Here is a 12,710-nt window from a genome sequence, read left to right as displayed (position 1 = left end):
CCCTTCCGCTTTCCCTCTCTGTCTTCTCTCTTTTTCTTTGATGGATTTACTCAATTGGTTGATTCTATAAAGACAGACTTCATTGGCTTTATGCTGATTGATTGATTGATTGATTGACAGATGGATTGTTTAAGGTATTGGTTTGTCTGTGACAGTTTCCGTCCCCTGAGTGGGACACAGTGACTCCTGAGGCCAAAGACCTGATCAACAAGATGCTGACCATCAACCCCAGCAAACGGATCACTGCCACCGAGGCCCTCAAACACCCCTGGATCTGCGTACGTCTCACACACACACACACACACACACACACACACACACACACACACACACACACATGCACGGACACACACACACACATGCACGGACACACACACACACACACACACACACACATGCACGGACACACACACACACATGCACGGACACACACTCACCCATGCACACACACACACACACACACACACACACAATACATTTCAACAATTTATCTTCTCTTTTCCCTTACACTTTTGTCTCCCTCCATCCCTCTCTCTCTCTCTCTCTCCCTCCCTCTCTCTCTCGTCCTGCAGCAACGGTCCACTGTAGCCTCCATGATGCACAGGCAGGAGACCGTGGAGTGCCTGAAGAAGTTCAACGCCAGGAGGAAACTCAAGGTGAGATCTGGCAACACATCTCCTTCTCTTCATCCAAGGGAACACCTCTCCTTCGGCCTCTCTCTCACCCTCTCCCTCTCCCCCTCTCTCTCTCTCTCTCTCTCTCTCTCTCTCTCTCTCTCTCTCTCTCTCTCTCTCTCTCTCTCTCTATCTCTCTCTGTCTCTCTCTCTCTCTCTTCACCCAAGGAACATCCCCCCCTTCCCACCCTCTCTCTTCTCTCTGTCTCTGTCCCTTTTGCAGAATGCTTTAGTCTGCTTTGAAACGATAAATGATTGAACACTACAGTGCGATTGCTTTTCTCTTCTCTCTTGCTCTTTCCCTCCCTATCTTCTTTCCTTTTCTCTTCCTGATATCATTTGATGACTAAATTGTTCCAACATTGCTTTCCTCTGCCTCTGTCTTCTCCTCCTTTCTCTCCTTCCCCTGCTCTCTCTCTGTAGGGGGCCATTTTGACCACCCTGCTGGTCACAAGAAACTTCTCAGGTATGTCGCTCTTACCTGGTGACCTGCTGTCCTCCTTTCTTTCTCTCATTCTTTCTTACTCTATCTATCTGTCTCTCTCTCTATCTGTCTGTCTCCCTCTCTATATCTGTCTCTCTCTCTCTATCTGTCTGTCTCCCTCTATCTGTCTCTCTCCGTTTATCTGTCTCTCTCCCTCTGTCTGTCTCTCTCCCTCTATCTGTCTCTCTCCCTCTGTCTGTCTCTCTCCCTCTATCTGTCTCTCTCCCTCTGTCTGTCTCTCTCCCTCTATCTGTCTCTCTCCCTCTATCTGTCTCTCTCCGTCTATCTGTCTCTCTCCGTCTATCTGTCTCTCTCCCTCTATCTATCTGTCTCTCTCCATCTATCTGTCTCTCTCCCTCTGTCTGTCTCTCTCCCTCTATCTGTCTCTCTCCCTCTATCTGTATCTCTCCCACTGTCTGTCTCTCTCCCTCTATCTGTCTGTCTTTCTCTCTCTATCTGTCTCTCTCTCTGTCTCTGTTCCTCTGTCTGTCTCTCTCTATCTGTCTTTCCCTCTAACTGTCTCTCCCTCTATCTATCTGTCTCTCTCCCTCTGTCTGTCTCTCTCCCTCTGTCTGTCTCTCCCCCTATATCTGTCTTTCTCTCTCTATCTGTCTCTCTCTCTGTCTCTCTCCCTCTGTCTGTCTCTCTCCCTCAATCTGTCTCTCTCCATCTTTGTCTCTCTCCCTCTGTCTGTCTCTCTCCCTCTGTCTGTCTCTCTCCCTCTGTCTGTCTCTCTCCATCTATCTGTCTCTCTCCATCTTTGTCTCTCTCCCTCTATCTCCCTCTGTCTCTCCCTCTATCTATCTGCCTCTCTCCCTCTATCTGTCTTTCTCTCTCTATCTGTCTCTCTCCCTCTGTCTGTCTCTCTACCTCTATCTGTCTCCCTTCCTCTGTCTGTCTCTCTCCCTCTATCTGTCTCTCTCCCTCTATCTGTCTCTTTCCCTCTATCTGTCCCTCTGTCTCTCTGCGACTTATTTTTAACCTTTATTCATCCGTTTCTTACTTTTCTAAATTTCTTTCCTTCCTTTGTTTGGGATGTGGTACCCTTTGAGGTAAGAATTCTGGAATGGCCGGAAAATGGGCTTGTTTTGAATAAATAATTATTCCCGGACCAATGAGATGGCTTGTTTGAACTCACTTCCCTTTCCCCCAAGCCAATAAGTGATCAGATTTGCATGTCCCTTAGATTCTGATAAAGTATTGATGAAGTGAATTTACTACTTGTAACTTAAATAGACTGAGATATGAGAACCGAGTGACATGATTGATAGCATATCCATGCATGTGTCTGAAGCATGTTATAATATAATATAATGATATCATAGAAATTAATTAATGGAATGATGAAGCATATTAGTGATGAGTTTGGCCAGGAGTTTTTCCTGACCCTGTAACCAGGCGAGGAACATTTTCTATAGCTAAACGAGGGCCCAGAGGTTTCCCTGCTCAGGTGAGGTGGGTCCAGGAAAAACTCCCAGCCCTGGAGCTGGAAGGAATGTGTTCAGATGTGTTGTTGCGTGTTAACTATCCGATGACCTCATCACTTTATAAACACATAACATTGACGCGCGACAGCTGTTGTCACGGAAATAAAAGTCTTGAAACCCCACCAGCCCCCCCGCCCCGGAATGACACCACAAGGAAACGTTTGCATTGCATCATGGTCTCTGTAGTTAAAAGCAGTTAGAGTTTGCAGGGTGGGGGTACAGTGGGACTGAATGGTCTGTTGCATGTTAGTGGAGGTGTGGCCTAAAAGCAGGTATGAACACCTGTGCTGACCTGTGGGTTCTCTCTCTCTCTCTCTCTCTCTCCTGCTCCCCCTTTCTCTCTACAGCAGCCAAAAGTTTGCTCAATAAGAAGGCGGACGCCGTCAAGGTGAGTTTCTGGACTGTTGGTATTTCTCTTCTTTTTTTGTTGTTGTTGTAAACAATTATAAGATAAGCGCTTATCGTCCAATCCAGATGGGAGAAACAATGATCGCCAACATGGTTCCATTTTTGTCTGGTTCCATGTTTTGCCACTTAGCCTTCCTCGTACCCCATCAATGTTAACAGATCTGAAGGGATGGGTTAGGTGGCAGCGTTGGCTAGTAGTGATGCATCCGCCATATTGCTCTGGCCTATCCGGTTCTTGTCAGATCTGCGTTAAACAGGAATGGGCTGTGCGAGGAGCCTGTGGAGACGCACGTATGACATCATCATTCAGGGACAGTAAATCCCAGACGTGGCCACTGATATTGTAGTCATTCCTCCAGGAGTTGTTTTTCTGGAATCAGGAGTTAAAATTCCTCTTTTGTGATGGTTAAGTCTCTATATTTACGTGTTTCTGTTGTGACATTTCCCTAATCTTTGTTTCCTTTGATCTACGTACCTCCCCTTGCTGTAGTTCTCTGGTCAGATTTTCTGTAGTCACTTAAAGCACACACTTGGGTGTGTGTGTGTGTGTGTGTGTGTGTGTGTGTGTGTTTGTGTATTGCGTGTGTGTGTGTATATCCTGTATCAGTGTCACTGTGCTCTGATAGCCTGTGATGTGTCATTACTCCCCCTTTACACCTCCCTTCCCTCCCAACCCCCTCCCCCCGCAGGTCAACAACAAAGCCAACACAGTGACCAGCCCCAAAGACACAAGCTCCGCCCCTGCACTGGTATACACAAACCACAACCGCCACTCCCCCCCCCCCCTACCCTGGAGAAGGTGCAGGTTGACCCTACCTGCGCTTACAGGGGCAGACACAGGGTCTGATGCAGGGGGGGGGGGGGGTTCGGTTCGGCTCAACTACAGCCTTGGAAGGGAGGTTGCAGAGTGTGTGCAGGGTTTTGTTCCTGCCCAGCAGTAACAGGGCCGTTGTCAGGTCATCAGTCAGTCCGAAGGCCAAATCGAAGACCGTGATTGGACTGTTGGATTAGGGGCCGTTACAGCTGGGCTAGAACACAAACCTGCACACACTGCAAGGCCCCTGTTGTCCAGAATGCCCCGCCCCCCCGCCCCGCCCCCCCTGCCCTAGGATTAAGAAGAGTAATCTGATCCTAGGTCTGTTGTTAGGGGCAACCTCAACCTCTCCTCCCCCTGCATAGAGCCCCCCACATCCCCATCCCCCTCCGACCTAACGCATCACCACCGTTTGTTCATTACCCAGAATGCAGCACTACGACATGCATCGAACAGCTTTTTAACCAACCACCCTATTTCAGCAGACATACTGACTTGACGATTAGTCCTCCAAAAAAGCTGTGTCTTGTTTCTTCTTTTTTTTTCTGTGTGGCTTTTTTTGGCTGCTTATTATGGTGTGTCTGTGCATGGCTGGGAGTGAGGATGCTGGCTCCCTGGTAACCCGGTAGCCATGGTAACGCGACTGTGGGAGAATCTTACGGGCTGTCTGAGGCTTACTGTACTGCATGCTGTCTGATCATTGGCTGGCTAGCTTGGTCACATGACTGCTCCGCTGCATGATGTCAAAGGCTTTATTGTGCATTCGTTCTCATGATGATTACGCATGAAGGTACACACGCACGCACGCACACACACAAGCAGGCACACACACACACACACACACACGCACAGTCAGTCTGACGAGTGTAGTGTACTCTTGTGTAATCTGGAGTAGTGATGAGGGGGATCTGAGCTGGGGTCATCAGGGTTGATTCCACTCGTCTTCCCACAATGCCCTGGGAAGCACAACATCTGAGTACCCTGGAGAGAGAGAGAGAGAGAGAGAGAGAGAGAGAGAGAGAGAGAGAGAGAGACAGGGGGAGTGAGTAAAACAGGAGTAATGGGGAGATGAGTGCCAGATAAATGAAAAAGAAAGAAAGGGAGGGAGAGACAGACAGAGAGAGAGAGAGAGGGAGAAATAAGACCGGAATTACTCAGATCAAGATGGGCAGATCAAGAGACAGACCACATCCCCTCGAGGCCACACCCCCTGGAGGCCACACCCCCTAGAGCCACACCCCCTAGATTCACCAGCGGGTGACATCCCACCTATGACCCTCTCTAAGCAACACACACACACACACACACACACGCACAGACCCATATCACACACCACACACACACACACACACACACACACACACACACACACACACACACACACACATAACTCCACCTCTGCTGCTTGTGTACAGTATGACTCCCCCATCTTCCACCCATCGCTCGCTGCTCTCTTTAATCCCCCCTTCCTCTTCCTCACTCCTTCTCCTCTCTCTCTCTCTCTCCCCCCAGGAGCCGCAGACCACGGTGATCCACAACCCAGTGGATGGTAACAAGGTACGGTTTGTTTATCTCTTTTTTATGTAACCTTTTTTAATCTATTCCAGGCGAAGTAACTTAAGAACAAAATTCTTCGTCATCGACAGTGACGTCCTGGTGGTTTACAACGCTGCAGATTGTTGTGTAGATATGAAATGTTCACGTCACACAGTACAGTCACACAGTACAGTCACACAGTTACAGTCACACAGTACAGTCTCACACAGTACAGTCACACAGTACAGTCACACAGTTACAGTCACACAGTACAGTCTCACACAGTACAGTCACACAGTACAGTCCACACAGTACAGTCGAGAACTTGGAGGGATTACACGTTGTAGGCCCTTCTACTAATCTGTGCATTACCGCCGAATAAATAAACCCACAGTGTGCGACCCCATTTACACTGACCTAACTTACCATTAGCATGCATGACCAGGTCTGCCACAGGTCCAAGAATGAGTGGACACAGACAACAGTAGATTAAATGTTACCGTCATTGACAGAGTACAAAGTGCAAAGACAGTCAATCAAACAGAAATGTGATCAAGACAACGAAACGCAGAGACAACGAAACGCAGAGACAACGAAACGCAGAGACAACGAAACACATAGACAACGAAACACAGAGACAACGAAACACAGAGACAACGAAACGCAGAGACAACGAAACACAGTGAACGCTTCGACCCTGAGTGGACTTGGACCACCGACCTCTCGGTTAACAGCCCAACTCGCTAAACGAGACCTGCGGGCGCACGTTTGCATAAACAGTAAATGACTGGGAAATGCCTCTGTGTGAAAGGGGAAGTTGATGGTACATTAGCATCCTATATGCTGGCAAAGTGATGACCTCTTAATCAAATGTTACCATGACAACGAAACTGCCTGGGGATAAAAAAAAAAGCATGTTTGTATTGGGAGCTCCATGGGAGACTTAAATAAATTGTGAATTGTGAATATAGTTGTTTTAGCTATTTTTGAGTGGGATCACATTTCTGTTTGGTATTTGAGACTGGTGTACTGGTGCAAGTAACGTGGCTGACCAGTCGCTAATAAAGCTGGAAAAAAAAAACTGTTTTTAAAAATAAATCTTCTAGCCTGGGCAGTATTACACTTGTTTGGGCGTCTCCAGTGGCGACCAATCGCCTTCACCGGTTTATTCTGATCAATAAGCATCTCGCCTTCTTTTGACGCTTCAGTCCAGCATTTGGGATTTCAAATAAAACAATGAACATGAGGTTAGAGTAGTGAGTCCGCAGAAACTGGACACGGCTTTATTGGATCAGAAGTGCTGTGGGTCACTACCCATGAGTCACTACCCATCTTCCGTCGTAGACTGAAGACCCATCTCTTCTGGTTACACCTCTACTGCCAGCCCCCAGCACTGCGTCTCCTGAAGACACCCGCTTTTCCCCTCTACTGTGTCCCCTAAAAACGTCTATTTGCCCCCCTTGTACTGTTTCTCTGTTTCTCCAGTGTCTAAATAAATAAAAATATATATATTTAAAAGAGGTTAGGTTTAGAAGAAGGTGATAGAAGAAGGTTTTTCCTTCTATCAATGGCCCCGGGCCTGAGCTGGATTATTCTTCCTGCTACGACTGGTGGATTGATGATTCATTTGCTTAGTCAGATGTATTGATTGTAAGTCGCTTTGGAATAAGGCTTATGCCAAAAATGCAAATGTAAGTGCCATGTAAGGGTCCCTGGTTCGATTTTGGCCCTCGACATTTGTGACACGGTTTGATGAAAAGGTCCTCATGTTGGGAATTGTGAAACCTGGCAATCAAGCAAAAAGAAAAGTCTTGTTGAAAGCTTACAATCTGCCCTAATCTGGAAAATCTCGGTCTAAGAAGAAAAAAAAAAAGAAGATCCCCTCTGTAACCCCCCCCCCCGTGCAATACGAGAAACTACTGTGCAATAACCAAGGGAATAGTGCAACCCTGCAATATGTTTACATTCTTGTGTTAGGTTACTAGTTACTAGTTCATATGTTTATATGTTTATAAAAGTACACAGTTACATGCTAACTCCCCCCTGTCTATATACCCCCCTGTGAATAGGCCATATAGTGTATATAAGTATAGAAGTTACATACATTCTCAGAGTCCTACCGATCACTTATCTAAATCGATCAATTATCTTAATTTAATCAGACATGATTAAAGGGGCATGACAACTATTTTTCAACATGTGGTTATTAAAGCCTTGTCCTCTCTGTTGTGGTTCTCTTCTCCCAGGAGTCCACAGAGAGCGCCAACACCACTATAGAGGACGAGGACGTGAAAGGTAGGGATACCCGTCTGTCCGTCCTTCTGTCCCTCTGTCTGTCCTGTCCCCTCAGACCTAACCCTGCTCTGTCCAAGCCTCAGCTCCCTGTTGCCCCTGACGACGAGGCCCCGATGTGATAGGCTGAACCATTCTCTCTCTGGCAGTTGGGCTTTTAATGGGCAGTTGGGCTTTTAATTTTCCATTTTTGGGTGCCAAATGTGCACCATGTTATATTCCTCCTCGGCTCCTCCCCCTCTTCTTCCTCCTCTTCCTCCCCTGGTCAACTATTCTTCTTCCTCTCCTTCCTCATCTTCCTCTTCTTCCTGGGTCTCCAGACTCCTCTCACTCCTCCCTTACTGTTCTTACTGTTTTTTTTTGTTTCTCCCTGAAAACACATGCATGCATGGACGCACACATACACACACACACACACACACACACACACGCGCGCACACACACACACACGCACGCACTGCACGCCCTCCGACCCTCAGCCGTCAGTTTTGGGAAGGTAGTGAGCAGCGTCTGGAGTTCGAAGGGCCGCTCCACCCAGACCTCCGAGCCCAGGCAGACTTCCACCTCCACGGCCCAGAGTAAGTCCCCCTCGGCTGAGGGAGAGACCCTGCCCCTGCCCCCTCTACCCAGCCTCTCTGGAGAAGACTGTGCCCCTGTCCCCTCTATCCAGCCTCTCTGGAGAAGACTGTGCCCCTTGCCTCCCCCACTATTCACAAACGACCCAGAGAGAAGCCTTAGTACATGTGCACTCCAGGGGAGGCTAGTGAAGGTAGACATCGGAGGACCAGCTCATCGTAATGCATGGAAGGGAATGAGGAATGGTGTTAAACTCAAACACACATGTTTGATACCATTCCTCATTTTGTCCCATGCATTTTCAATGACCTGGTCCTCTGATTTCTACCTCCACCAACCTCCCCTGGTGCACTTGTAAACCCCCTCTCTCCCACCCCCCCCTCTCTCCCACCCCCCCACCGCCCCCCATACCCCACCACCCAATCCTCCCTCCATCCATACACACCATGTCAACTCAAGTCCAAGTCGAAGCCCTAAGTCTCTTATTGTGAATGGAATTCCATCTTCATTTAGATAGACAAAAGATAGACAGAAGAGAAATGTCGCTCCTTGCCTTTTGCATTAAGCCTCATTACGTCCCACCTGTTGTTGTTAGAGTGAGTCTCATCCCTGGACCCCTGAGGTCCTCGCTCCCCTGTCTCGCTCCCCTGTCTCGCTCCCCTGTCTCGCTCCCCTGTCTCACTCCCCTGTCTCACTCCCCTGTCTCACTCCCCTATCCCCGTCTCCAGTCTCAGTCCCCTGCCTCGGCTCTGCCATGGGGAAGGTCAAGGTCATCCAGACTCCCCCCCCTCTCTCCCTCCCTCTCTCTCTCTCTCTCTCCCCCCCCCCCCCCCTCTCTCTCTCTCATCCACCTCTGACTAACGCAAACATTGATCATCAATGACTCATACTGTACACATACACGTACGAGTGCACACACACACACACACACGCACACACACGCACACACATACACACACGCACACACACATACACACGCACACACACGCACACACACACACCCACACACACACACACACACACACACACACACACACACACACACAGTCATGCCAGTACACGTCAGCTCACTTGATGACAGCTCTCTGTCAGGACCTCTCTGCTTTGTCCTCTCTCTGCCTCCCCCCCACTCTCTCTCTCTCTCTCTGCCTCCCCCCTCACTCTCTCTCTCACTCTCTTCCTCTCCCCCACTCTCTCTCTCTGCCTCCCCCCCCACTCTCTGTCTCTCTCTCTCTGCCTCCCCCTCCCTCTCTCTCACTCTCTCTCTCTGCCTCCCCCTCCCCCCTCTCTCTCTCTCTCTCTCTGCCTCCCCCTCCCCCCTCTCTCTCTCTCTCTCTGCCTCCCCCTCCCCCCTCTCTCTCTCTCTCTCTGCCTCCCCCTCCCTCTCTCTCACTCTCTCTCTCTGCCTCCCCCTCCCCCCTCTCTCTCTCTCTCTCTGCCTCCCCCTCCCCCCTCTCTCTCTCTCTCTGCCTCTCCTCCCCTCTCACTCTCTCTCTCTCTGCCTCTCCCCCCCCACTCTCTCTCTCTCTCTGCCTCTCCTCTGCTCCCACTCTCTCTCTCTCTGCCTCTCTCCCCCCGCTCTCTCTCAATCTCTCTCTCTCTGCCTCTCCTCCGCTCTCACTCTCTCTGCCTCTCTCCCCCCCTCTCTCTCACTCTCTCTCTCTCTCTCTGCCTCTCCTCTGCTCCCACTCTCTCTCTCTCTGCCTCTCCTCCCCTCTCACTCTCTCTCTCTCTGCCTCTCTCCCCCCCTCTCTCTCACTCTCTCTCTCTCTGCCTCTCCTCTGCTCTCACTCTCTCTCTCTCTGCCTCTCTCCCCCCCCCTCTCTCTCTCTCTTGCTGTATGGCTGCTGGAGGTGAAGTGATACACACACACACACACACACACACACACACACACACACACACACACACAGTCATGCCAGTACACGTCAGCTGTGATGAACATGTCTTTCTTTGAGGCAAATGACAAGTCCTTTTTCTCACTATCCCCCAGCCTGCACCAATAACAGTAAAGGTAACTCAACATCTCTCTCTGGGCATTGCTTCATTTTAATGGTGAACTCAGTGAAACTCAGTGAAGAGTCTTATCGACGTCATCTTACGTTTCTTGCCTGAACATTAGCTATTAGTCATGGGACGCACTGGCACAGGTCTTATTCTGTTTCGCCGAACCTTATTTGAAGAAAAAAAGAAAAAAGAAAGAAAAAGAAAAGAAAATAGAAACACACAAAAAAGAAAACGTAACTAAAACTTTTTTCTTTTTCCAGAGTGCATTCCATTTCTAATACTTGCATAATTCTGCAACCTTGTAGACTAGCATCCATTCAGAACTAGACTTTTAATTTGGAGCGTACAAGGACACTCCTAGTTACATTTGCCTGATGTTCTATGGTGATGTTGACGTTGTGGAGACGTTGGGTTGACGTTAGGATGACGTTGGTTTGTCTGTGGTTGTGTGTTTCAGCTCGTAAGCAGGAGATCATTAAGGTCACGGAGCAGCTGATCGAATCCATCAACAATGGAGACTTTGAGGCCTATGCGTGAGTTGTGTGTGTGTGTGTGTGTGTCTGTGTGTGTGTTTGTGTGTGAGAGTGTGAGTCGCGTGCGTGTGAGTGGGTGTGGGTGTACTGTGTGTGTGTGTGTGTGTGTGTGTGTGTGCGTGCGTGCGTGCGTGTGAGTGTGAGTGTGTGAGTCGTGCGCATGTACTGTGTGAGCGAGTGTGTGTGCGTGCGTGTGTGTATGCGTGTGCATTTTCCGCCTGCAATTTGTGACAGTGGTTGATGAAAGGGGGAACAAGTCAGCAATTCTGAAATGTAAAAACATTTCAATGTTTCAATGCAATGGATTCGGTGAGTAATCCCTACTACACTAACTAGGTAGTGGTGGGGATTACTCACTGAATCCATTGCATTGCAGTATTTTGGCTTGACTAGCGAGTGTGTTGCATTGATTTTCAACAACGTTGACATTTATTTCTATTTTTAAGAATATAAGTCTGAACATTTCGTCGGTTGCCGTCACAATTGATCAAACTGACCCTCCCAACTCTCACAGAAACAGTTATTCTGTTGGTGTAGCGTTGACTTGTAGAGTTGATTCTGCTCTCCATTTGACCATCCTCTTTTCCTCTACCCTACCCCTCTCTCCCTCCCTCTCTCCCTCCCTCTCTCTCTCTCTCCGTCTCTCTCTCCCTCTCCGTCTCTCTCTCTCTCTCCCCCTCTCTCCCCCCTCCCCTCTCTCTCTCCCTCTCTCTCTCTCCGTCTCTCTCTCCCTCTCCGTCTCTCTCTCCCTCTCCGTCTCTCTCTCTCTCCCCCTCTCTCTCTCTCTCCCCCTCTCTCCCCCCTCCCTCTCTCCCTCCCTCTCTCTCTCTCCGTCTCTCTCTCCCTCTCCGTCTCTCTCTCTCCCCCCTCCTTCTCTCTCTCTCCCTCTCTCTCTCTCTGTCTCTCTCTCTCCCCCTCTCTCCCCCCTCCCTCTCTCTCTCTCTCCGTCTCTCTCTCCCTCTCCATCTCTCTCTCTCTCTCTCTCCCCCCTCCCTCTCTCTCTCTCCGTCTCTCTCTCTCCCCCTCTCTCCCCCCTCCCTCTCTCCCTCCCTCTCTCTCTCTCCGTCTCTCTCTCCCTCTCCGTCTCTCTCTCTCTCTCCCCCCTCCCTCTCTCTCTCTCTCCCTCTCCGTCTCTCTCTCCCCTCCCTCTCTCCCTCCCTCTCTCTCTGTCTCTCTCCCTCTCCGTCTCTCTCTCTCCCCCTCTCTCCCCCCTCCCCTCTCTCTCTCTCTCTCCCCCTCTCTCCCCCCTCCCTCTCTCTCTCCCCCCTCCCTCTCTCTCCCCCCTCCCTCTCTCTCTCTGTCTCCCTTTCTCCTCTTCCCTCTCTGGTTTATCCAACAGAAAGATCTGTGACCCAGGTCTGACCTCGTTTGAGCCTGAAGCCCTGGGGAACCTGGTCGAGGGCCACGACTTCCACCGCTTCTACTTTGAGAACGGTAAACTAGTCGATATGGCTTATTGGTTATTGGATTGGTTAAGTTGTTAGTTAGCCAACTGTCACTAGAGATAAGTAGTTAGTTAGCCAACTATCACTAGAGATAAGTAGTTAGTTTGCCAACTGTCACTAGAGATGAGTAGTTAGTTAGCCAACTGTCTCCAGAGTTGAGTAATTAGCCAATGGTCTCTCTCTCTCTCTCTCCCTCTCTCCCCCCCCCCCTCTCCCTGCAGCGCTGTCCAAAGGTAACAAGCCAGTGCACACCATCCTGCTGAACCCCCACGTCCACCTGATCGGGGAGAACGCCGCCTGCATCGCCTACATCCGCCTCACCCAGTACATGGACGTGGGGGGCATGCCCCGCACCATGCAGTCGGAGGAGACCCGCGTGTGGCACCGCCGCGACGGCAAGTGGCAGAACATCCACTTCCACCGCTCCGGCTCGCCCAGCGTGCCCTCCCAGTAA

General features: G+C 49.8%; 1 protein-coding gene across 11 annotated transcripts in view; it reads left to right on the top strand.

Annotated features, from left to right (window-relative positions):
- Positions 1–12,710, top strand: part of LOC308160204 (calcium/calmodulin-dependent protein kinase type II delta chain) — a gene marked incomplete at both ends in the record, with an annotated part of 61,566 nt that extends 48,856 nt beyond the window's left edge. The window contains 11 exons of one of the 11 annotated variants that reach the window (XM_080534103.1): positions 156–278; positions 573–656; positions 1,098–1,140; positions 2,993–3,033; positions 3,743–3,802; positions 5,380–5,424; positions 7,650–7,698; positions 10,265–10,285; positions 10,736–10,811; positions 12,151–12,245; positions 12,478–12,710. In XM_080534103.1, the coding sequence (XP_080390229.1) occupies positions 156–278; positions 573–656; positions 1,098–1,140; positions 2,993–3,033; positions 3,743–3,802; positions 5,380–5,424; positions 7,650–7,698; positions 10,265–10,285; positions 10,736–10,811; positions 12,151–12,245; positions 12,478–12,710 (870 nt within the window). Of the gene's footprint in view, positions 1–155; positions 279–572; positions 657–1,097; positions 1,141–2,992; positions 3,034–3,742; positions 3,803–5,379; positions 5,425–7,649; positions 7,711–8,174; positions 8,274–10,264; positions 10,286–10,735; positions 10,812–12,150; positions 12,246–12,477 lie in introns of all 11 variants that reach the window. The other 10 variants (XM_080534100.1, XM_080534105.1, XM_080534104.1 and 7 more) reach the window with 10 other exon arrangements.

This window comes from Nansenia antarctica, assembly GCF_963989245.1.
Source record: "Nansenia antarctica genome assembly, chromosome: 6".
NCBI lineage: Eukaryota > Metazoa > Chordata > Actinopteri > Argentiniformes > Microstomatidae > Nansenia > Nansenia antarctica.
This window is presented reverse-complemented; position numbering and strand designations above follow the sequence as displayed.